Source organism: Phyllostomus discolor, chromosome 5, assembly GCF_004126475.2.
Source record: "Phyllostomus discolor isolate MPI-MPIP mPhyDis1 chromosome 5, mPhyDis1.pri.v3, whole genome shotgun sequence".
In the NCBI taxonomy this organism is placed as follows: domain Eukaryota; kingdom Metazoa; phylum Chordata; class Mammalia; order Chiroptera; family Phyllostomidae; genus Phyllostomus; species Phyllostomus discolor.
The window spans coordinates 39,087,078-39,113,887 of record NC_040907.2 but is presented as its reverse complement, the minus strand read 5'-3'; the positions used below and the strand labels follow the sequence as shown (position 1 = coordinate 39,113,887).

Genomic DNA, 26,810 nt, shown 5'->3' with positions numbered 1-26,810 from the left:
GAATTCCTAGAGGAGGTAATTTACTCCACAGAGAGCAAGAAATTTGCCCCTACATCCTGAAATTTCCTCATCAAAGTACCTACCGCACTTTATGAATACTGCTTATCTATCTCCTTGTAGAGACAGTCAGTTTTAAAAGGGCAGAAACCATGCATGTCTTGCTCACAGTTATCCCCCTAGTCCTCAGACCCTACCCCCGGCTCAAAATAAGCACTCAACAAATTATTTTTAATTACTTATTAATTAATATAAGAAAACCCTCACATCTTAACTTCAGGACAGCCCATCATACTTCTCTTGCAGACCTAGCTTTTTTTTTCTTCTAGGAGCTTCTAGAAGAGTAAATGTGAATTGAGTGTTATTTAATTTTTCTGTCCTTTTAATGTTTTCAAGAATTTGCTGCAATGAAAATACAAAGCAAAAAATAAATAAAAATTTAGCAAAAGTTTGAATATTCACTCCACAGGCCTCTCTCCCCTGCAATCCCAATTCAAGAGTCTAAAGTGCTCACTTGCTTTCCTGCATGCAAAAAAGTGTAATTATACTGCTTGCATCCTCAAATGACACTCTGGCTTTTCAGTCACTGCAGGATCCAGTTCAAAAAAATGGCCTTCCTTGTTTTTTGTAGCCTTGGTGGCTCTTTTCCAATTTTTATCACAGAGTTTGTTTTTCTCTGCTTCCTCTTCTCAGCTCAGCACAACTTCCTCTGTTGTGTTCTATAAACCTGCCACTGTTGATGAGTCTTTTTATGTGCCATCTGAATTGGTCGGCTCTGTCTCATTACCTCTTGGGTTCTATTTTGAATTTTAGTGGCAAACAATTTTTCTTGTTACTTTCTCTCCCCTTACAACTCATTTCTTAATTTGGCCAGTTAATTAACTGTTCATTTGACAAAACTGAATGCCACCACTTTTCCATCATCAAATTTTGTATGCCTTGTTTTTTGTTGCACCACCACTGCCAAGAACAGCACCTACCTGGCACCTGATCCATACTCAGTACATATTTGTTGAATACATTAAATGTCTCAGTGTGTCCTCTATGACAGGTGGCTTGGGCTGATTTAGATTACCTTTGTTCTTCATATGCTACAGATAAATATTTAAAATACTACTGAGACCTAAAACTTCGTAACACTTAATAAAATTTCATTTAACTGTATATGCTGTGCCCTGGTCGGGTGGCTCCATTGCTTGGAGCGATGCCCCATGCACCGAAAGGTAGCAGTTTCGCTCCCAGTCAGGCACATACCTAGGCTGTGGGCTGGATCCCCCTGCAGAGCATGCACAGCAGTCAAGGCCACCCATCGATGTTTCTTTCTCACACCGATGTCTCTCTCTTTTCTCTATTCCCTGACCCCTTCCTCTCTCTCTAAAATCAATAAACATATAATCTGGTGAGGATTAAAATACAGATACACGATGTGACCTGATCCAATTATAGTCATTATTCATTAGTAGGTTCTCTTCTGTTGTTCAGAAACTAAGAGACTTTAACTTCTTTTAGGTACTAAGCCTAGTTTTTGGTCTATAACCTAGACTTTAATCAGTACAATGAATAGTTACTTCATTTGAATGTAAACAATAGTGATACGTTCACCCTGTGAATCAAATTGGTGCTGTTTACAAATATAGGCAGCAAGTACCAAGCAAGAAAGGTTCATCGTCCAGGTGAAAAGCTGATAATGGAGAGAGAAATTTCTCAGTACCGCCACTAATTTAAGATTGGGATAGTGACTGCTGGGTTGGTGATAGGACAGGTTTGATGGGATTGAAAAGAAAGGTTGGTAACCTTCGGGGTTCTGGAAGAAACCAGAGTGAAGGCACTAGAAGGTGAACTAAATTTGCAAGTACTCCGTGAGATAAAGAAAAGGCAAGAGGCTTTGGGAGAGGGTGAGGAAAAGACCAAGAATTAGCATGAATTAAAGGAAATTGAAGGGTCGGGGGTGAGGGGGTGGAGGTCCAGAGCTTAGATGGCTGGGTCACTGGGACTGCAGAAGACATGGCCCTGGCTCTAATGCCAAAGACGCGAAGAGAAAGCAAACCAAGCGAGCCTTAATCAGGGAAAGGACTGCTCCAAGATAGAAAGGAACAGGGGAGGCCCCCCCCCCGCCCCCAACACAAGCACTGCAGCAGTGTGGTGGTGGGGTCAGCATCAGGTGGGGAGCAGAGGCGCAGCTGATGAAAGGTGATGCAGTCCCAGGTTTGTTTGTTTTTTAGGAAGTTTCATAGAGAGCATTGGGATCTAGAGTTCGGGTCATAGAATATACTTCAGACTCTCAGGGCATTCAGTTTGGTGGCCACTCAATGTTGGATGGAAAATTCAGGGAGGGTAGGGACTTCATTTCAACCGGTTTAGGGTAACTTCAGTGAAAGATAAAGGGTCATGGGTCAAGGTACATGGGGATAAATTTCAGCTCGGGTGGGTCGAAGTGCCTGGTTTGGGGATAAATTATGTCGACGTTGGGATGTATTTCTGACAGCGTGGCAGGTGAATTTCCTTGAGAATCGGGTGAATTTCCTTCTGGACCGGGGGCATTTCAGGTGGGGGTGAAGGTGAAACGCGGTCTCGGCAAGCGGATTGCATTCAGGCCGGGCTGCATTTCGGATCTTGCAGGCGAGAGCGAGTCCGGGACCAGGTGTCGGCGGAGACTCAGAGGGTTCGGATGCCAGGCGGAGGGAACAGCGAGCAGGGCTGCGCTGGATCCACGGCTTGGGTACTTCGGAAACGCTCCGTGTCGCGAGGTGCACTGGGCTCCCGCCCCTCCGGCTCCTGGGGGAACCTGTTGCTGGAGAAATGGGCGGGCAGCGGCGGCCACGACGGAGGGCCCTCCCTCGCCTCCTCCGGGGCCTCTCGGCGGCACTTCTACTGTAGAGATGCTTTCGGTGCGGCCCCTCCTTTAAGAAGAAAAAAGAAATCTCCAACCTACAGCCTTGAGCCAGCCAAAGCCTGGTGGCGGCTCCAGCCGCTTCCGGGAGCGGAGGCGCGGTCCCGTGGCGGGAGGCGGAGGAGGCGGCGGCGGCGGCGGCGGCGGAGGAGGAGGAGGAGGCGGAGGCCAACATGGCGGCGCGCAGGGCTGGGCCGGGCCGCCGCCGCGCCTGAGAGCCCCACCGCCCTTACTCGGCTAGCGGCGCCCACGCCCGCACCCGACGTGGCCGGCGGCTGCGGAGGGCGCAGGCTAGGAGCTCCGTGGCCCGCCGGAGCGCGGGGACGGCGCCCCGGCAGCCTCGCGTGGCCCGCCAGGCCGGGGACTCGTAGCTTCGCCCGCCGGCCGGCGCGGCCCGGAGGCTGAAGCCATGGAGTCGGAGGAGGAGCAGCACATGACCACGCTGCTGTGCATGGGCTTCTCGGACCCCGCTACCATCCGCAAGGCCCTGCGCCTGGCCAAGAACGACATCAACGAGGCCGTGGCGCTGCTCACCAACGAGCGGCCGGGCCTCGACTACGGCGGCTACGAGCCCATGGACGGCGGCGGCCCCAGCCCCGGGCCTGGTGGGGGCCCGCGGGGCGACGGCGGGGGTGACGGCGGCGGCGGTCCTTCCCGCGGCGGGAGCACCGGGGGCGGGGGTGGTTTCGACCCCCCGCCCGCCTACCACGAGGTGGTGGACTCCGAGGTGAGGAGCGGCCACCGTGACCTCCTGCGGGGAGGCCAGTGGGCTGGAGGGGACACACCCCACTGGGCTAGGAGTGCAGGGGGAGGCCCAGAAGAGAGGAACTGGAGCACTGGACTCGTCAGGGACGGAGGTCACAGCACTGGGGTCAAGTGGGGCGACGGGTCCGTAGAGGACAGGCTGAATGGGACTTGGGGGTAACGGGCGGGATGGCGCGGCGCGGTGAGGAGGGGGTCTCCTAAGCTTCGGGCTAAGCCCGCCAACAGAGCGATCCTGGGTCGGGGATGGGCCGGAGAGTCCGAGGCTAGCATCGGTGGACACAGGAGCCTGGCGTGCTCGAGGACGCGTGTTTAGGGAGTCAGAAATGGGGTACTAGAAGACTAGGTTAGGGTCCTAGATTTCGTGTCACCCGGTTTCGGTGAATGAGTGGGAGAAGCGCCACGTTCAGATTCAGAGTCAGAAAAAGTGGGATGGGCCAGCCAGAGTAGTGGTCTTTTGCTAGCGGCAGAGGAGGATTGCTAGGGTTAGGAATGGGGTTGGGGTTTTATTTAGTCAAGGACCGGAAAGAGAGAAGATTGGGCAGGATCTAAAATGAAGAGGGACTGGGTTGGAGCTAGGAATGACAGGACTTGATATAAGGTGGGGGAGGGACACAGTTGCTATAAGGTCTGGGCTGGGGGTGCAGGTGGTAATAAGGCCAGGTATTCAAAAACAGTAGGGATTGGACTGAGAGAGGTTAGAGGTAAGAGGGACTAGGCAGTGATGGGGACTGGACTTGGAGGATGAAGCAGGGACCAAGTATGGGTAAGGGGAGTACTTGTCACAGATGAGGTCATAAATGAGGGAATACTAGCCTGGGAAAGGGACTGTGTGGTGAGGGACAGGGTGAGAGAGAAATTGTGGTGGAGGAGTCTGTTAAGGAGAATGTGCCAACGAGGTGAATGGCTTCGATGATAAATCTCGAGACTAGGTAGAGAAAATTAGGACTGTTTGGTGTGGGATGTGAGCAAAGAACATGGGCGGGTGGGAGAACTTAAACTGCAGTTTAAAAAATGATGCACCATAAGCAACATGGCAGCTCATGGCAGGAATTTCCATCAGTTTCCTTGGTTAGTGTATTTCGAAGGGTCCAGTAGAGCAGGTGGGCCTAATCACAGAAAAACACATCTCCATCTAGTGGTGTGTGTTCTTAAATAGATAAAGGAATTTGGATAATTCTTAATGAAGCTAAGCCTTCTGAGAGGTTTTTTTTCCTAAAGTGTTATATTCTTTTAATTATATGCTTCTGCAGCATTTGCTTGGGCTGAAGTATCTTGGGAAAGAAGGCACTTCAAAAAACCAGGTTTCTCCACAGGATTTCTTTGGTTTCCAGACTTCCATATACTTGATTGATTGGCCTGTGTTACCCAGTATCTCAGCTGTTTCATTGACTAACGTGTGGAAGTAAAAATTGTTATTCCTAGTTGGGGAATTTTTTAAAAATTCTATATCATTGAGTAACTGCACTTAAGTCACTTTAAGCAATGAGCTTCTCTTTGCAAACCCCCATGCTCCTCTCCTTGTTCCTTCCAGTTTTTGACCCAGTTTTGAATTAAAGAAGAAAGCTGGTGCTTTTGCTGAAGGCATTTGTCCAACTCTACAAAGCTCAGTGTAATCCCCATTTTGTGTGACATCTTCTTCTTTTTTTCTTTTGTCACATTTTAATTTCCTGTGGTTGAAAAATCAAATTAAAGTATAATGCTTGATGGTATTTTACATTAGCTGCACTGCTTGTACATTTAAGTACAAAGTATTGGGACATGCTTCTTTTCACATGATGGTAGGTTGAGGAGTTTGCTTTCGTGTAAAATCCAGAGAGTCTATACCTTTTTGAGGAGTTGTGTCAAGCTTTTATTTCCTCTTGACCTGTCTATTTGGCGGGGGGGGGGGGGGGGGACTGCAACATTTAATATTGAGATTTCAAAGCCTAGTGACCTGAGGCTGCTTTACCCAGAAGCGTTTTGGCAGGAATGCAGGCAGACACAGGAACCTGATGAGAATGTTTAACCCAGTTTTTGCCTCTGTAGTTTTATAAATTTTGTGTGCCACCTGTGCAGCTTGTTGTTCATCTTTGCTATAGTGGGAAACTGAAGCTTCCCTTGAACTTGGGAAACGGGGAAAGATGCTAATTTTTGTTGAGCATCTATAACATATCAGACACTGTGCTGTTAGTTACTTTATGCAGTTGATTTAATCCTTATTGAGACAGTTAACAACATAACCATTTTAGAGATAGGATTAGTTAGTGGCAGAGCCTAAATTTAAACCTGATCTCTTTAACCTCAAAGACTGTGTTTTTCATTCTGTTCAACTCAGGCTTTTAGGATTGCATTCATTTTAGGACAAGGAAAAATAAGGAAGGAAAGACATTTGGGGGCCACTCTACAATCTAGGAATGATGTGGCAAGCACTGAATCAAGGCATTAGGCATTGAATAATGGGTAGGATGAAAGGAGAATCATAGATTTTTAAAGCAGAAGACTTTAGAAATTGTTAGTTCAGCTGCCTTGTTTTACATATGCATCTTGCAGGCCCGAAGGGGAAGTGGGTTGTCCCCACAGATCCAGTTGATGGAGGAGATGGAACTGGAACTCAGGACTTCTCACTGCAAGTCCAGTGCATGTTCTCCCTGCCAGCTGTGTGCTTTCTTTCAGAGGAAAGAGCCAAGACACAGTTGTAGGTTAAAGGGGATGAAGAAGAGGGAAGCGTAACAAACTGAGTGAAGTTTGTCAGTTCTTGTATGATTTACCCATTTTATTTTTTAAAAGTACCTTATTTTAAATTATATAAAGCTTTATTTGATAAATCGGAAATTTTAGTTTCAGTGTCCTCTTAAAAATGTTTGGGAATATATAGGTTAAAATCTAATTGTTAAAAAAAAGAACAATGACTACATTTATTTTTATATTTGTAGTTTGGGGACAGGAATGATCCTCTCATTTGGGAAACAATAAATGCCTTCTGTATACCTGGGCTGGGAGCACAGTGGTGACCTGAACAGGGAGGTTACCTTCTAGTGAATCCTAGAGCCATGCCTCTAGGCCCATTTTACAAGAAGTGACCTCCCAAAGTCATGTAGCTCGTTAGGGAAATCAGTTTAGTAATTAGGGCTCATGATATAACTAGGATTTGGCTTAAAAATTAAAATTTGGAAAGTAAAAGCAGTTAACTTCTTGTTCAGTAGAAGCCAGGAGAGTACAGATAAAAAAGACCCAGATGCCTAGCAGTGCACATAAAAAGGCACAGAAAGCCACCTTTTAAATACCTTCCAGTTAAGTGAAGGTGTTGTTTTGCAGAAAGTTGTCTTTGGTTGTTACTGGTACTGTTGGATGTACATATACAAGATCCATCTGGAAAAAGTCCAGCCATCGTTAATATAAGGAAAATGGTTTGCATGACATGATGTAACCTGGCAGCCAGGGAGAGTGGACTGGAATGTGCATGTGTGAACAATGATGACTTCACTATACCAGTTGGTAGGAGCAGTAGACCCCCTGAATGAACAGAGTGTACTGTGTGGCTGTGGCATTCAGTATGTGGCCTTTAGTCTTAGATGACTAAGTGAGTAGAGCAACAAATCTGCATCAGATTTTGCGTTAAACTTGAACATTCCTCCACGGAATCTAATCAGATGATTCAGAAAGCCACAGCTATGGGCAACTGGTGATTGACAGCTTGATCACAGCAACACACCCACTCATGCATCATGTCTCATGCAGAGGTCTTTGGCAAAACATCAAATCACCCAGGTGGCTCACCCCTGACTACAGCCCAGATTTGGTGCCCCGAGACTTCCAGCTTTTCCCAAAACTAAAATCACCTTTGAAAGGGAAGAGATTTCAGATCATCAATGAGATTCAGGGAAATACAATGGGGCAGCTGATGGTGATTGGGAGAACTGTGTGAGGTCCCAAGGTGCCTACTTTGAAGGGGATTAAGGCATCATTGTCCCATGTACAGTGTTTCTTGTATTTTGTATCTTCTTCAATGGATGTTCCTGTTTTTCATTATATGGCTGAATACTTTCTGGACAGGCCTTGTAATTTTTAGTCTCTGAGTCTGCAAAGAACCTCAAGAAGCTATCCAGTTTTCATTTTAAATAACATTTCTTCAGAACCTTTCCATGGCTGCTAAGAGTCTGTTCTAATATTAAAGAGAGTGAGATCTCACACCTGCTCTAAATAACTTACCCTGATATTTAGGACTCCCATCATCAGAGTTCTTTACTGTTTCTTATAGAGCTAATATAAACTTCTCTGGCTATTACTAATGCCCCATGGTTCTGCCCTCCACAGAGCAGGGAGAGTTGGTCTTTTGAGAATTGTAATCCTGTTGCAGGGGCCAGTGGAAATCAACCAGGTGTTGTCTTGGGCATCTTATAAAATTTAACAGCTGTGAAATGTATCTTATTTTTATTGTCTCCTTATTTGTCTTTAGAAAATACAAAAAATGGTGGGGTGTCTTGCAAGGAATTGCTATTAACAGCTTAGAAATACCTTTCTGTGATAATTTGTGTTCTTAGAAGTGGAATTTAATATGGTGAACTCCTTGTTTTGTTCCTGTTTTAATGTGGACATTCCTCTGGAGTTATCTTGTCAGAAGTGCTTGCAAGATTTCATTGCATCTTTATTTTTTTTAAGAGCCCCAAAGTTGGCCCTGCTATAGTAATAGATCTAAATCACATAAAAATAAAAATCACATTAATTTGTAGTTTCTGAACTCATTTCTGCCTCTCTTTTTCCCCCCTTTGGTAGAAGGTGGTAGTTGTAAATGAATTAAAATTGTAATACCATCAATATTTATATTAAGGTTTATATTAAAATTTATGTTCTTTTCTCCCAAACCATACAATCCTAGCATATTTGAATGTGAAGTAAATATCAAGTAAATTTTAGTTAATTGTTAGTGATTTGAATATATGACCCATAAGTTGTGATTTACTGTGGTTTGGTAACTTTTTAAAACATTCCATTTAAAGATTTTACAGTAAACAATAAGATTAAAAGATCAGTTGAAAGTAGATGAAGTAAATATAAGGAGTCTGAAAGATATAGCCTAATTTTTGAAATAAATTTCGTTATAATTTAGTATGTATGTATCTCCTTTGGGAGTTGGGCCTGTGAGTTCATCTAACATGTAGGTTCTCACCTTGCGAGTACCTGGCCACATGCTATGAGAATGAATGTACTTTGTCTTGAAGGAAACACCTTTTGTGTGTCAGTGAGTCGTGGTGGATATACACAGCCTAATAATGCTATTACCTTAGAATTTAAAACAATATTAGAAAAGTAAATATTGTAATGTTTTAACAGTTTGAGGAAACAGTTTCACCTTTAATACTATTAAATAGCAGGTTTCAATTTACTGTATATTTTTGTTTACTGCTCAAATATCATAAGATTTATTTGAATCCGAGTGTGAAGATGAAAATTTTTCACTTTTATTAAGAACTGTTATATTTAGTTAAATAGTATTTTTCATGTCTAGAGCTCAGTTTTCAGGATTTTTTTTAAAAATTTCGAATACCAGAGAGAAATAGGAAGTTAAAATCCGTAAGATTAAGCCATTTCAAAACACCCCCATAACAGTTAATGCACTAAAGCCCATACTTTTCACTCATTTGTGTTGTAACTTCTTAAAAAAGATTTTATTTATTTATTTTTAGAGAGAGGGGAGGGGAGGAAGAAGGAGAGGAAGAGAAATACCAGTGTGTGAGAGAGACACCAATCAGTGTCCTCTCTGTGTACCCCAGACACGTGCCCTGACTGCTCCTGAACCCAACCGGCTGCTTGGTGACCTTTCACTTTGCTTAACTTTTTTTTAAACATAGTTCAAATGATTTTTAGTATTAGTTTCCTATCAATTAGAAATAGCAGATTAGAAGGGTTTTGTAGTAGTCCAAACATGAGGTGATGAGCTGCTAGAGGCAAGCACATTAACAATAGATATGAGGTAGCAAGCAGCTCAGTGGTGAAGGAGGGGATGGGAAAACTTTAAAAGCAGACTCAATCAAAACAGGACAGCCAGTTGCATAGAGCAATATGATACAGCTTTCTGTGCTTCATGACCCGGAAAGGATAACTATTTTTAATGGTGCCACACTCAGAAACGGTTCCAGGATGCTCTGTTTAGGAAAGGTCAGGAATGTGTAACACATTTTAGCAAAGTTTCGGTTTTTTAAAAAAATAGAAGACAGAAGTTGGGCATATAAGGAAGTAAGCTTCGGGTTTGGAAAATTCTGAGGATGCTAGAATGCAGAGGCACTACTAAGAAAATTGGGCTTCCTGTTCAAAAAGTGAATGTTTATCTCTCGTCCTTGAGGGTAGTTTTAGTTTCTTTTTCACATTTGTATTTCTCATTATCATAGAAATTTTTGTTATTCATTATTGAAACATTTTTTAATCACAACTGATTTATACATTTTTTCATAGCTTTTATTAGTAAATAATGGTTATTATTGATAATCTCTGATGAATTTTTGGATAGTAGTTTTATAATTGTTTCATTTTCATGATATGTTTATGAGTTCACCTCTCTATCCCACAGTGAGAAGCCTGTCTTCCACCATAGGTGGCTTATGTTTTTTAATTTCTGTACAATGGGGGGGCGGGGAGTGGAGTCTACTTGTTTTAGAGATTAACCTTAAATTAGTTAATGGAACAAATGTAGGTTTGATTTCTAAGTATTCTGAAGAAAATAACTACCACAATTAAGTCAAAATTTTATTCTGATAGTCTTTCCAGAAATTGAAATACAAAGAGCTGTGGAATCTTTCTAGAGCTGACTTGAAGATTTGCTTTTAATTTTCCTTAGAGATAAATAACATCTCAGGTGCCCACCAAAGTCTTCTCCCTTCCAGAGATGAGCTTCGTGGTTCTGGCACTCAAGTAGCTAGTTGTTTGTATTGTGAAATCCCATTGACACTCTTTGATATGAAATCTGATTGACACTCTTTGATATGGGTTCATTTAGGTTTAAGGTGTTTGTGTTAGAAGTATTTTGTTTAGAACATTAGATGGTTTCTAATTAGTTCTGTTGTAAGAAAATTGGCTGGGAAGATGTGACTCACCAAGACTTTTCAAATTTGAGTCACAGTTTAAGCCTTAATGGAATTTCTATTCAGTTGCTTTCCTTGCCTTCTCTTTCTCTGTGTGCTTCCCCCTGGGTCTCACCTAATATCTCAGCGCATTTTGTCTTATTAATTGTTTTAAAGATATTGTTGTTTCTGACTCGAGTGTGTTTTGATTGGCCTTTAGATTACCTGCCAGCTTTTTAGTACTCTCAGAGGTCTGTGACTGTTTTAAAAACAGGTGTAGTTAGAGCATAGCTTTGCTTTGCCAAAGGGATGGAAAAGAGATATACATCTGGCCACCACAGTTTTCTCTTGTCACCTCTGTCTCCTGCAACATGTGGCAGTGTCATGGTGGTTGGGCTGTTGGTAGGCTCTAGACCCAGTCCCACCAGTGGTATTCAGGAAGCTTTCTACTCATTTGACTCTGTTCCGTGCACTCTCCCGTGTCCATTTGCTCATTGATAAGAGGGCAGGGCAGCTATTTGTGGTATTTTCGTTAAATGGAAAATATTTTTTAAGCTCTCGATTTGTATTAAGTAATAGTAAAAATCAAATTCCAATGATAAAACAGACATTAAACTAAAAATGTCAGCACAACAAAAACAGTTTATAGGCCATTTTAACAAAATAGCCATCCCTTTACTAGGTTTTTACTGAGCACTTACTGATTGCTAGGCACTGGCTAAGTGTTGGGAATGCAGTGGTGAGTTAATCATACATAGTCCTTTCTCCATTACAGTTTAAAGGCTGTGTGGATTTCATATGCTCTGATTCTAATAGATTGTGATTCAGAAACTAGATGCCTTGAAGAGCTGAGGGTTAAATATGAAAGACTTTAGATTGTCTATCCACATCATTTGAATAGTGCCTCAAAATTTTTTGTGATGTAATTTGGCCTCTAATGGTATCCATTGCCAGAAACTAAGTGATTTCTTTTTCAAGATATGTTTGTTTAGTGCTATGGAAATATACAGAATTTATATTTATTTACTTGTTGGATGTTTAATATTAGTAGGTTGATGATTCTCTCCACTAGTATTCTTTTAAAAATGGTGCTAATTATATCAATTAAACATCATTACGTTTTGTTCTAAAATCATGAGTGTTTACATTTCTCCCAGAAAAGAGAACTTGCTCTAGGAACTAGTCTTATTGTAGGCTAAACATCTCGTGTGGTTGTTGATAATACAAATAAACTATTTTAAAGCTAGAGGAATGTTGTTGATTTTAGAAAGACTTACTGTGCTGGAAATAGTAGTGACTCTGTAAATGAAGACCTGTCTAGGAATAGTAACATTAGAAATCCTTATGTTATGTTAGCTTATTATTAGTATTTTGCTTTTTGTGGTCAGTTTTATGTTGGAGTGGACTCTCCTTGCTAAAATAATACTTTGAAAGTGTTAATAATTTTCACTCTTTAAGATTTACTTCTCGTGATGTCTGCTTCATTTGAAATGTGTTGGTGAATTGCAGTAGCAATGGGCCATTCTGTGTATCCTATCTGTTTTTGAGAAAATGTCAGGGATTTCTTGAGCAATCAGTACTGTCTATGTTGAAATTATACCAGGCAAAGATTTTACATATGTATAAAAATTCATATCATAATGACAATTGGTTTATGATATACTGACATCTGTGGAGAATAACAGGTGATTCCTGTTTGCTTTTCATTACTTTGAGGGTATTATGGTTGGAGTATAAAACTAATCTGTGGTAGCCTTGGCCAGGTGGCTCAGTTGGTTGGAATGTTGTCCCACACACCAAAAAAAGGTTGCGGGTTCAATTCCCAGTCAGGGCACATACCTTGGTTATGGGTTTGATCCCTGGTCAGGGCATGTATGGGGGGCAACCTATTGATGTATCTCTCACATTGATGTTTTTCATTCTCCTTTCCTCTCTCTAAAATCAGTAAAAACATATCCTCAGGTGAGGGTTAAAAAAAAATAAATAAATACAACTAATCTGCTGTAAAGGCAGCAGCATTTTTACAAGAATTGATGATAAAAAAATGCAAAGTTACTTTGGATTCCCCCAGTTCATAGTAATTATAATATGGAAGAAAAATATCAAGAATACTTAACAAGATCCATTCCATTAAAAAAAAAAAAAAAAAAAAAGCTCTATGTGGAACTGAGAGTATTTCCTGTCTTCCACTTTCCCTATTCCAATAAACAAAACTAAAAGTTGTAAATTTAAGGATCGAAATTGAAGAGCTGGAAGTTACCATGGGGATTGTATGGTACTAAATCTTGCCAGTTCAGAGAGAGGACCTCTTTTAGCATTAGCAAAGTTGGGAAGGGAACCCAGCGTCCTGCTTCACAAGATCTATTTTGTATACCATATTTTTAGGACTATAGACGCACCAGATCATAAGACGCACCTAAGTTTTAGAGGAATAAAATAGGGGGAAATTTTTCGAAGCAAAAAAATGTGCTAAAATATTTAATAACCAGTGACCCCACTCCACCACCACCCCCCACCCCCCACAGTGAGCCAGGTAAGCTACATTTGGACTGTAAGACGCAACCCCCTTTTCCTCCCGAATTTGTGGGAGAAAATGCAATTTATAATCTGAAAGATACGTTATTTTACCACACTACCTTTCTGACATGAGGAAGTCTTTTTCTGTAGGTCATCTTTAATATATCATCCTTCCTCATAAATTTGCTGTGTTTTAATCACCACCATTTCCTCTGTTAGATACTAGTTTGGGTTAGGGAGACAAAGTTGACATTTGATTTGTTTTTTCCCTCTCAAAGGTATTTATCTTGTTTGTCTTGCTTTCCTATTCAGCATTTTTTAAAATGTCAACATTTATTAGTAAGTTTTAAAAAGGTGGTGGGGTTGCGGAAAGGAAGGTTGAGCAAATGCTGTCACTTGTGATGGTGCCGTGTCTGTCTACTCAGTATAAACCTGACAGGGATTAGCAGACTCCTGCTTGACTTGATCCACAGTGTATAAACCTCTTGAAACAGTATACCACCTAATTTGTCTGTTTCAGATGTGTATCTTTCACTTCCTTAAAATTGCCTTTTTGTTCCCTGTCAAATACAGTGTTTATTATGGTAAATATCAACTAAGACATATATACTTGTAGCTTTGAAATTAAACATTTTGAATGATACCTTGGAGGACAGGTGTTAATATGCTAAAAACATAACATTTGTCTTAAATTATGTATTTTAACGAATACAGAAAAGTATTTTTAGTGTATATTGATTAACTTTTAGAGGATACCTTTAAAAAATTAGTCTTAAAATATGCCAAGTCCTTTTATGACTCCTTGCCTATGTACATGGTTTTTCTCCTACCTGGCATGTCCTCCTCATCCCTCTTTCCCCTTTTCTTGCCATATTAGATTATGAGAATCAGTCCAAACACTGTGTGACATCAACTTGATCCTTGCACTTGACCCTTTCTCCATAAAGCAGTTAACACAGGCTTGCAGTTGGCAAAGAGAGGTAATGAACAGCCCCGGTGTTTCAGTGTAGCAAGTCCCGTGAGACTTCAAATGCTAGCAATACCGCAAGTACCGTTAATCAAGTTTGCTAATGGCCCTCTATTAGAGCTCAGTACCTTGCATTACACTTCTTCCCATTCATTGTTCCCCTCCTCCTCGTGCAAGGTTCCTTCTTAAGTTGGAATAGAAACCCTTTCATGTTCCTGTCTTAGTATTTATTATATTTTACTGGGGTTACTCATTTGTCACCCCGACTAAATTTTAAGTCTTTTGAGGATGGGGTCTGTTCTCTATTTCCCATACAGTCCAGGGTTACACTGACAAAGCAAGTGCTAAATTAAATGAAAGTCTGATTTGGAAAAGATTTGCATTACCATTTTTGGAACACATTTTCCTTCATTCACATAAATCAAATAGTCTCTAAAGCTAATTTTGCCCAAAATAACCTAAACCATAGCTTGTAGGTGACATATATATTTTGGTAGTCTTTTAACAGATTTGTGTCATGTTTTTTACTTGTTTTACAGTTTGTGGGAAGGCACTTCTTTTGAACTGTTGCAAATGTCTCTATAATGGGCACCATTTTGGACATAACACATTCAATCTGAACTTTGGTATTTGGTAATACTGCTTCATAGTTTTTTTCCTGTAGTCACATAGAAGACTACTGCACATAGGAAAGAACATAATACATGCTAAAACAAGCAAACTTTTTGTTAGCTTTTGGTAGAACTGTTTGCTAGTTAATATAACTTTGTTACATGGCATATTGAGCTTTACCTTAGTAAGGAGAAAAATATTCACAGAGATTATCATTTCTGGAGAAGAAAAAGAAAATGCTCTATAGTATAATTAAAACAGAAAACTGATTTTTAGATTTTTTTTGTTTTGGGTTGTCCTATTTGTTTCATTTATTACTCTAATAATGGTTAATGAGGTTACTATTAATCCAAGTTTATTTTGAAGTAAAGCTACTGAGACACTGTTCGTCTTTTCCCCCCTCCTTTCTCACCCCAGTGTTACAAACAGGGCGGGGTGGTGTAGAGGGAAAGTAGGAGGAGGAAAGAAACAGTAGCATGGGAACCATTTGTTTAATACTGAACAAATATTTATTGAGTGCTTTTGGCTGTGGTGAGGTTTATGACTGCTAAGAAACATCCTGCTTTTAGGGGTTCGTAGTCTGTGGGGTGGTTCTAGAGAGTGGGTAGACAGGGCCAGCACCCAATTAGAATCGCCTGGCTTGTTTGTTCAGCATAGCTTTTCCCCAACAAGCCTCCAGCCATCCCCAGAGATTCTGATGAGTAGGGAGTACTTAGTACAGTACTTAAGTGCTGGGAAAGGTGTGTGTGTACTGTGGTCAACTGAAAATCCAGTGTGGATATAATTTGATTTGTATACTACATGTGTTTTTCCCAAGTTTTTAACTTGCATAATTACTAACCTATGGAAAAGTACAAGAATAGTACAAAGAACACTTGCATACCCTTCCCCTTGATTCAGCATTTGCAAATATTATGTCACATTCGCTTTATCTCTCCTCTGTCTCTAAAGGCATACAGGTACATGCACATGCACACCTTTCTTTTTTAATCCTTCGGAAAGAAGATGCAGACATCGTGGCACTCGACTCCTAAGCCCTGCAGTGTGAATCTCCTAAGGCCTGCGACGTTCTCCTGCAGATGCGCAGTGCCATCCCTTGTCTCAGCCAGGGAATTTGGGACACTAACGTTTTTGTTATCTTCTTTATAGTCAAGGTTTTCCACTTACCCCAGAAATATCCGTTATAGACATTTTAAAGATTAATTCAGGATTTAATCAAAGATTGTGTACTGCATTTAATTATCATGCCCCAAGATCAATAAGTAAAATGTAGATTCCAGAATAGTCTTTACATCTTTTTAGACTTTTGATATATTTTTGTAAACAACCCAATTCTCTTACTATATTTTTAGAAGATTATATAATTGAATCGTTTAAATTATGCAAGTAAGTTTTATCATCCATTAAAGTAATAAGGACAACTGAACAATAATACTAACTTTTTTCATGAGATAACTTGTTCCTGCTTATTAATAAGACTGCACTTAGTCATCTTGATTCAGATCTTTTATATAATTTTAACATTTTTAGAGCCTGAAGGGATCTTGGATCTAAAGGTAAATGTTTTCACTTATAGATGGAACTGAGGTATGCAGAGATATTGTCTTATCTAAGACAGTGGTTCTCAGCCAGGGGTGATTTTGCTCCCAGGAGACACTCGTCAGTGTCTGGATGGAGACCTCTCCAGCTGTCACAGGTAGAGGGGTCCTGCTGGCACAAGTGGGGAGAGCCCAGGAACGCTGCTAAGCATCCTGCAGTGCACAGAATGGCTCCCCGCAGCGGAGAACTATCCAGTGAAAATGTCAATAGTGCTGAGATGAAGAAACCTTGGTTTAAAATCACACAGCTAATGGTGGGTCTTAAAGCTGTGTTTCCTGACTCGATTCTGTCTTCTTTACACAAACACACACACAGTGCCTTGCTTTCTTTCCCTTTCCTTCTCATCACCTTCATCTTCTATTTCTTAGAACATTTTTGTTAAGCCTAATGAATTATTTTATGGCTCTCAGGGCTAAGCTGAATTGGAACATATTGCTAGAAAGAACATGGAGTATCTTTCTGAAAGAGAAATACAGAAGTACTTTCAGTGGAGTTTTATTCCTTTAAGTAAAAATTTATTCAGAATAACCTTTTAAAAGCAGTTCAGGTAACTCTTAGGTAGCACTTTACTTTTATATATGATGTTTGAATTTACAGAGCATTTTCACGTACATTATCTTACTTAGTACTCAAAAAACCCTTTGTAGTTATAAGCAACGCAAGTAGTGAGGAATTGAAGGTTTACAGAAAACAATATATCCCATGTGACTGTGGCCAAGTAGGTATTAGTCAGAATTACATGGAGAGAGATTTTAGTTAAACTTTTATCTGCAAAAAGAATAGTCAGTCTCAGAGTATCATAAGCGCCTGATCACTAGACATATTTAGACAGAGGCTCTGTGATATTTCTAGACATGTTGGAAGGGATTTAGGTATCAAATACAAGTCAAGGCACTGGAAGTAGGTGGAGAATTAGATATAGCCTCTCTCACTGAGTAACACAATCTAATTAGGGCACCAAACCTGTAAATAGATCAAGTTTCATACAATTCAGTATCTGGTGTTAAGGAAATAGAAAAAAATACTTGAAGTGTACCACACTGTCTCTTTGGTGGCAGACCCTCAGCCATACAATTCTCTAGAATTCCTTCCCCTTCTCTTTCATTTCATAAGTATTTATTAGGTGCTTATATGTATTCATGCCTCAAGTATTTATTGAACAACCACTCTGTGTTAGGGACTGTTGGTGATAATACAACAAGCAAAACAAAAGTTATGTCATGGTGGAGCATGTATTTTAGGTTAGGGGAGACAGGCAGCAACCGAGATAAATAAGTAGAATGTAGACTGTCAGATGATAAGTGCTATAGAAAAAAAAATAAAGCAGGAAATGGTGGGGAGAGCATGCCAGACTAGGGGTGGGTGTCACAGGGCTGTTTTTTAAGGAATGCAGTATTCCACTACTGCTTGCGCAAGTTTGCCAACGTGAGATTGTACACAGCACACTATTGGCTGATGGAATGGAAGGCAACCAACCACAGCACTGTGTTCTGTATCCTGGGCGCTGATTGTCTCAGTGACCATAGCATCCGTCTGTCTGCTCTCCCGCACTGTGCCCATATGTTCAGCATCTCTCCTTGTCCACTTCATGTCTGATCGCTGTACGTAGTGTTGCTCTGCGGTGTTGTGTTTTTGTGAAATTTTTGTAAAAGTTTGAATTTATTTCAAGCCCTATGATGCCACCCAAATGTTCTGCACCTTCTAAGGCTTCTGGCAGTGAACCCAAGCACCAGAGGAATATGCTTACCATCAAAGAAAGGGTGGAACTTCTCCACATGTTAAAGGAAGGCAAAAGCTATGCGGCTGTAGGCCGCCATTACGGGACCAACGAATCTACTGTTTGCTACATAAAGGAAGACAAGAAGAATATTACGTCTACAGCAACAATGACTTTTAACAAGACTGCAAAGAGAGTGGTCACTTCCCACAATAAGGCCATTGTGAAGATGGAGTCTGCATTGGCCCTGTGGATAAATGACTATAGGAAGAATATCTCGCCAGATACCAACACCATGCGGACAAAAGCCAAGACACTTTATGATAGTTTTGGGGAAAGCACAGATGTTCATGACAGTGACAAGGATGAAGACGAGGACAACGACGCAGAAGCAGGACCGTTGAGTGCTTCTCCCACCAGATCAACCCCATTCGGTGCCAGCAAGGGCTGGTTTGGCAAATTTCAGAGATGCTTTGGACTCAAGAGCATTTCTCTGCATGGAGAAGCTGCCTCTGTGGATAAAAAGCAGCACCAGCAACTCCCCATAACTATGTTCATCACTCAGATGAAGAGATCAGTTACGCCTGCACCTTTAGCAGAAATAGAAGTTACGGCCCAGGGTGTAATGCGTGGGTCACTGGCCAGCAGTGATCACGGAACGCTGCGGATGGCTCATCAAAACACGAGAAAAAACATGCACAGAGACAGGCCAGTTTCTGTGGAGAAGTAGAGACGGAACGGCCACCCCCTCTAGTGGGGAGCGCACCGATTTACCATCCAAACCAGCTTTATTGGGTTTGTTTTGCATAAGAATTCAGGTAAAGCACATTACTCATTGCGAGGAAGTAAGGATCAAACGATGGGTAACAAGGAACTCTGAGGGTCTATTTTGCGCCAGGGTCAAAGAGCTGTAAGACTTTAACAACAAACTAACTTCCTCCTTGGACCCTTCTCATTCAACTGAGAGCATTCTGAACAAAGAAGGTTTCACAGGAATTTACGTATTCTTTCTTAGGCCTGATCACCCAGGGAGTCCGTCCTTTCCAGCACAGGGCAGCACCACCCTGTCATTGTTTCAGGCTTAGGTGGAGCAAGGAAAGTAAGGCAGCCAAGAGATTAAGAGATTTTCTTGCAGAGCAGGAGGACTTGGGCTTTGTCAAAGCCAATGGGCGAGAGTCCATCACCCCCTTTTGCTATAGCCCCCAAAGTCCTTTTGGGGGTCTCCCACATGATCGTTTCTGTCTTAGGTCGTTCCCCCCCTTGGGGAATCTTACCTGTCATTGGCTAACCAACCAAGCATTGGGGTCCAGGCAGGGTGAGGTGTGAAGGAGCAGAAGCGGCGCTCCGGTCAGGAAGATAAGCTTGTCTCCTTGCTGGCTTACAGTTCCAAGGGCGTTCCCTTAGCCTTAGCCTAGGCAGGGGTTACAGCTTCTGATACCAGGCAGGGCGGTTCCCAACAAGGGTGAAGATACTGCACCACCTGATGAATCACCTGATGAAGTGGTGCCTTCAGAAGAACTGTAATGCTCTTCTTGGCTGTGCAGTACATTCACCTTATCATCATCACCTTCATCCCCATCAGTACTGCACAGCTACATAATTCATGATCTTCATCATTCAAGGTGTAGTATACTTCACTGGTGAGTACCCATATAGAATTTTATATGTTGTTAAAATTACGTAGGTTTAAGAGTGTAGAAAGTGTTTAAGAACATATGAAGTGTTTATACGAGTGTGGGATAGGTTAATAAGAGAGTGGGAAAGGTTTATGGAAGTGTGAGAAGGGTTTATAAAGCCTTAAAACATATATAAATAATAAAATAAATATAATGCTGCTACTTTGCAGATTTTCACCTATCGCAGGGGTCTCTGGAATGTGACTCCCTCGATAGGTGAGGATCACTGTATTTTTCAGTCTGCAGGCTAGGAAATCTGAAGTTACCACCCTGGGAGATTCAGGGTCTGATGAGGACTCACTTCCTGGTTCATACGTGGCCATCTTCTCACTATAACCTCACACATGGCAGTAGGGGCAAGGGAGTGCTCTGTGATCTGCTTTATTTTATTTTATTTTTAAGGTTTTATTTATTTTTAGAGAGAGGGGAAGGGAAGAAGAAATAGAGGGAGAGAAACATCAGTGTGTGGTTACCTCTCATGCACCCCCCCACTGGGGACCTGGCCCACAACTGAGGCATATGCTCTAACTAAGAATCAAACTGGCAACCCTTTGATTTGCAGGCCCATGCTCACTCCACTCAGCCACACCAGCCAGGGCTGTGATCTGCTTTATAAAAGAAGAGTTCTCATGACTTAACCTCCCAAAGGCCCCATCTCCAAATACCATTATAGTGAGGATTAGGTTTCAACATACAAACTTTGGGAGAACACAAACATTCAGTCTACAGCAAAGAACCAAATAATAATTTATTAGGTTGAGAAAGGGCATTCTAAGCATTCTAGGCAGAGGAGACAGCGCAGAGCTATGCATGGTTTCATGACAAGGCCTTGGGTACTCAGGAGCCCAAGAAGTTCAGTGAGGTTGTTTGCAGGGTCTGGTCAGATTGTGAAGAGCTTTGCATGCCAGTGCAGGAAACTTGCTTTTATTTTCAAGACACCTGTAGGCTGCTGGGAGCTAAAGCAGAGGTGTCCAACCTTTTGGCATCTCTGGGCCACACTGGAAGAAGTGTTGTCTTGGGCCACACATTAAATACACAAATACCAACGAAAACCAATGAGCACAAAAAAGGTTTTAAGTCAATTTATGATTTGCTGTTGGGCCACATTCATTGCCATCCTGGGCCACCAGCTGGACACCCTCAGCAAGGCTGTGTTTGACTAGGAGAGACTCTTGTGGAATGTTTTTTGAGGTAGAATCATTGTGGTATGGTGACCAACTGGGTGGGAAGATGAAATAAAGTTTCAGAGATTAGGGATATAGAGAGGGAGCAAATTTGAAGCAGAATAGCACTGAGTTCTTTGTGGGTTTGGTAAATGTAAGTGCTTTGAGGGCACTGAAATTGAAGAGTGACAAGGAGATAGAAACACTGTCTGAAGGTCAAAGAGGCTCAGAGAGAGGTCTGGGCTTCTGTTTGTGATGTGCCTGTTCTAGTTGGCTCTCTCCATGGATTAGCACTCATCAGTGTTTTAGTCCTACCAAGTAAACACTGTTCTGTTTTGTTGTTGCTGTTGGGAAAACTGAGGCACATAGAGAGGTTAAGAAGCTTATTCGAGATCACAGCCAGCACCCGGTAGTGACAGAGTGAACATTCAGATCTGATATACAATAACATATAGTCAAAGAAATTTCAACAAAATTAGGAATAAAAGATTATTGCTTATGCTATATAGCCCCTTATTTAGAATTTTAAGAATATTAATGGATTAAGAAATACTAGTGCTTTGACAAAAAAAGAAGTTTTAATTGATAATCCATCCTCTTACCTATCAAATCTTGGTTTAGGGTACATTATGTAAGTTTATTTTGTTTGTTTTTATAAAATATTTTCCTCCATTATGGAGTAGACCTTTTTGGGACTGTGCCATTCAACCAGTTTTAGGAGAAATTGGAATACCATTAAGTATGCTTATTTTAGAACCTGAACTTTGAAGAAACCTTGACTTGTATTCTCATCCTATTCTGGACACATGAGTGACTGTTGGTTTTAGGCAAGAGGCCATAAGAAATAGGACTTGGAGTGAGTAACTTGTCTTATTTGAGCCTGGTTTGCCCATCTAAAACATGAAGACAATAATTGTCGCCTCATGGGGTTTGGCACCACTCCTGACACATAGTAGCTAAGTACTCAGTAGATACAGTAGTTCTCCGTTTCTCACTCCATTTTTCTCTCACCCAAATGCATCAGATTCCCGTTACCATCTCTCTCCTTCCTGCTACTGAAACCGAAGGTCCAATTCAGCAGCTACCAACGTTTTGTTCCTGGGATCAGTGATCTGTAAATCCCAAACCTTAAATCCAAATGAAAGGATAAATTCTATATGTAAAATATCACCTTTGAATTTAAGACAGTTTCTTTATAAGAAACATGAAAACCTGTTTCTGTGTATTAAAAAGAAATGAATAGCCACCAAGGGTTATGAGAGAAAGGCACCACAAGAAATAACGGCCTTCATAGAAACATTAAAAAATTATCTACTTATGACATGGAATGAATATGAATTCCAAGAAAACAATGTGCAGACTTGAGACACAGTGTATTAGTGACTTGAGGACAGCCTGCATTTGTCCGTGCTTCCTTTTTCCAGGAAGCAGCAGTATTTCAGGAATCATTTTCTCTCACCTAAAATAACAGAAGAAATATCAGATCTGCATATAACTACCCCTGAATGCTTTGAAAAGATATTTAATAAATAAGGCTAACAATTTCAAAAATTAATAAAATTATTATAAATTAATGACTTAGAATTAAATGTTCATGTTTTCATCTTTTCCCTTAAGTAGTTAACATATATGGTACTATTTATTTTAGGTAATAGACAAACTCATTAAAATCATGGAGAAATCAATTTGGCATCTTCATTTTTCTGTACAGTCAGTAAGAAGCTCTTTTGAGTATGTTGTTGACTAATAAAATGGTTCAGCAATTGAGTTTACTATTAAAATAATCTTTAACAACATTGTTAGTCTTTTACCCATTAAGCTGAATAGCTTTCTTTATCCGTATCTGTCAGGTCAGTGGGTAGGCAGGAACTTATCTCTAAACTAACAGGCAGTACTGATCCAGTAGGTTTTGCTTCTGTAAATGAAGGCAGCTTACATTTTAATAGTATATCCTTGTTGCGTTCAAGAACAAAGGGTTTATTTTCTTTTCTGAAACTCAGTGAAGGTAGTCTTCTAAATAAATATTAGACTTTATTACTAACTTAAAAACTAATGCGATGATATCTTAAAGCTCATTTTCAAGGGTTAAGTAAATAACACTTTGTGTACTCAACTTGCAGTGAAAATATTGCCCATATTTACATTAGTCACCTGCATTTTTCATTCAGGCAAGTTTCAGAGGTGGGTAGTGACATACATTAATATGCTTATTGTAAATATAAAAGGTGTTATGCACAAAAATATTTTTACAAAATAATCTAAAGATTTGTGCTAAACTCTGGAGGGATAAACTCATACTTTCCAATGATGACATGGGTCAGTTCATGAAACACTTTTGTTTCCGAGGATTAAAAGTCTTCACTTGCCCTTTTAAGTATGTAAATAGTAAGCTTCATTGTGAATAGTTTGCCAAATAGATGAAGGTATAATCACAACTATTTGAATTCCTAACATGTTTCTGACACTATCAAGTATTATGGGAGTTACAGAGGACTTGTTTATGTTTTCATTTGTATCTATGGGCATAAGACTACTTATTTATTTAAGAAATAGCCTTCATTATGTGTCCAGAATTGTTAATGTTTGGATTAGAATCTTTGGCTAATTAGGAAATCATAATTTAACATAATTTATTAGCTTATCTCTTACTTTTTTGGGATGACCAAATACACAAGATTCAGTGTTACTAGGAATTTTTCAGGTTAAAGGTGGCATCCAAAAGTTGTTTATGAGATTATTTCTCTTCTGCCTTAATGATAGCATTGTGAACTCTAAAAAAATGGGGAATTTACATTAATATTGTAAAACACTTTTTAAACTTATTTTAAAATTTTAAGTAAAATTGATGAAAATCATAATAAAAAGTAAAGACATTGTTTCAAGTAGTCAAAAAGGCTGAAAATGTTGAAGTTTTATTACTTAATGCACTTGAAAAATAAAGTAACCCTGGTTTTGAAGTGATACACTTTGTAACACTTTGCCTTGAATACCGGCTCCCTTCAGCGTCTTCCGTGGTGCACACACTCACTCCCATTGCCCCTGTGCACTCAGCAGCCACAGGCCCTGGAGAGACAAGGCTCATGTGCTTATCTTCATCCCCAGCAGTGAGCACCTTATCTGGAACACAGTGAGCTTTGATGAATGTATTTCTAATCCATTTAGAATCAGAAATCATTAATGGTTACTTGGTATCATTTGAATTTGGCATCTAATGAAAAAATAGTATATTACATTCCAGAGTTCATATTACCAGCCTGACAATACCTTATGTCTCTTAGGAGCTATGTTGTAATAGAATGGTTCTGAGCTGCTTTTCACGTGTTCTCTTGCTCAATATGTAATTTTTGCCAAGGACATGTTCTACTCACAGTCATGATTCAAAATATTAAGTCGGCCTAAATATGGGTTCATGTCAGTGTTCCCTCCCCTCGTGTGATCCTCTCTGTTTGTACAGGTAGCACCCTCCTCAGAATGTAATGCTGCATCTGTATACACCACGTCTGTTCCCTCCTTTTTCAAGACCCAGAAAAGAGTGTGAGATTTTGCACCTTTTAGGTCTTAAATATATTATTTTTTAAATTGCTTTAAAACTGTTTAATGGGCATATGTATCATTTTTATTACAGATCATTAGGTACAACTCTGTTTTGAAATTATTAGATATATATGATGGCCATACTACCCACCCAGAATGCACCTGATCTCATCTTAAATTCTTAGATAAGACATTCATATATTCATTTATGTTTAGTGACTATAATCATTGGACTCATTTTTATTAATTCACTTTTTAAAATAATAGCTTTATTGAGTTATAAGTTACATATCAGAGTTTACCCTTTCAGAATGTGCATTCACAGAGTTGTAAAGCCTTACCACTCTTTAATTTTAGAATATTTCATCACCTCAAAAAGAAACCTTGTATTCATTAACAGCCACTCTCCCTTTTCTCCCTCTTCTCATTCTCTGGCAACTGTGCCAGTGGAAATGCCTAGTCTAGACATTTCATATAAGTGGAATCATACATTATGTGGCATTTTATATCTGCCTTCTTTTACTTAGCATAATGTTTTTTGAAGTTTGTTCATGTTATAGTATGTCAGTATTTTGTCCATTTTTAGGGTTAAGAAAATACCCCATTGGCCCTGGCTGGGTGGCTTAGTTGATTGGAGTGTCATCCTGTACACCAAAAGGTTGTAGGTTTGATCCCTGGTCAGGGCACCTACCTAGGCTGCAGGTTCCATAGCAGGTGTAGGAAATATGGAAGGCAACCAAATGATGTTTCTCTCTCTGCCTCTCTCCTCTCCCTTTTTCCTCCCCTCCCTCCATCCCTCTCTAAAATCAATAAACATATCCTTGGGTGAAGATTAAAAGAACTCTAAAAAATATTTTATTGTATGGCTATATCACATTTAATTTATTTAGTGATCAGCTTTGATGAACATTTGAGTTTTACCACTTTTTGACTTAACAATGCTGCTATGAATACTTGTGTACAAGTTTTTTGTGTGGACATGTTTCATTTCTCTTGGTTGTATCTTATAGGTGCATCTGCTAATAGAATTGCCATGTCCTATGGTAACTATGATTAACTTTTGAGGAACTGCCAAACTGACTTGTGAAGAGACTGTACCATTTTATGAGATCTGTCCAGAAGGTATCCAGCTATGTGATATGAAAAAGACATTTATTGAAGAAGATACAAGAAATATTATACATAGGACAATGATGTCTTACTTCCCTTCAAAATAGGCCCTGTGGGACCTCACACAGTTCTCCCAATTGCCATCAGCTGCCCATTGTATTTTCTCAGATCTCATTGATGGTCTGATATCTCTTCCCATTCAAAGGTGATTTTAGTTTTGGGAAAAGCCAGAAGTCACAGGGTACCATATCTAGGCTGTAGAGGAGCTGAGTCACCTGGGGAATTTGATGTTCACTGAAAACTTCTGTGTGAGATGTGATACATGAGTGGGTGCGTTGTTGTGATGAAGCTGCCAATCACCAGTTGCCCATAGCTGCGGCCTTCTGCATCGTCTGAATAGATTCCATGGAGGATGTTCAACCTTAATGCAAAATTTGATGTAGATTCATTGCTCTGCTCATTTTTAGTGTGACCACAGCCACACAGTACACATGCTCACCCAAGGACATCTACAGCCCCCACTGACTAGTACAGTGAAGTTGTCATTGTTAATACATGCACATTCCAGTCCACTCTCCTTGGCTGCTAGGTTACATCAATGCCACACAAACAGTTCTCATTATATTAACAACAGCCATTATATTAACAACAGCTGTACTTTTTCTGGACAGACCTCATATAGTCCAACTAGTAATGTATGACGGTTTCAATTTCTCCATATTCTCACCAACATTTGTTTTAACTTTTTTGTCTTAGCCATTCTAATATGTATGAAGGTGGTATCTTGTTCTCATTTGGCTTTCCTTGATGACCAGTGATGCTGAGCATCTTTTCATGTGTTAATTGTTGGCCACTTATATATCTTTGGAGAAATGTCCATTCAAATCCTTTGCCCATTTTTTATAGGGTTATTTAAATTTTTGGTGAAGTCGTAAGACTTTTATAGTCTATATAATAGTCTATATAAAAGTTCATTATTGCATGTAAAATTAGCAGGTATTTTTCCCATTTTGCTATTGTCTTTTTCTTAATGAAGTTCTTTGATGTACAAAGTTTTTAATTTTTATGAAGTTCAGAATTCAGAATTTATTAATTTTTATTTTTGTTTTTGGTGCCTTGAGAAATAGCCTTTGGCTATCACAAGATCATGCAGATTTACTCCTGTTACATTTTGAGCTAATTTCTGTATATGGGATGAGGTACAGGTCCAGTTTCATTATTTTGCTCTG

At 40.3% G+C, this 26,810-nt stretch overlaps 1 protein-coding gene across 3 annotated transcripts in view; it reads left to right on the top strand.

Moving 5' to 3' along the window:
- Nucleotides 1-3,156: 3,156 nt before the first annotated feature.
- USP24 (ubiquitin specific peptidase 24) overlaps nt 3,157-26,810 on the top strand; it is a 131,931-nt gene continuing 108,277 nt past the window's right edge. The window contains exon 1 of one of the 3 annotated variants that reach the window (XM_036026155.1): nt 3,157-3,614. In XM_036026155.1, the coding sequence (XP_035882048.1) occupies nt 3,297-3,614 (318 nt within the window). In that variant the 5' untranslated portion in view covers nt 3,157-3,296. Of the gene's footprint in view, nt 3,615-19,688; nt 19,739-26,810 lie in introns of those variants that run through there. The other 2 variants (XM_028513085.2, XM_036026156.1) reach the window with 2 other exon arrangements.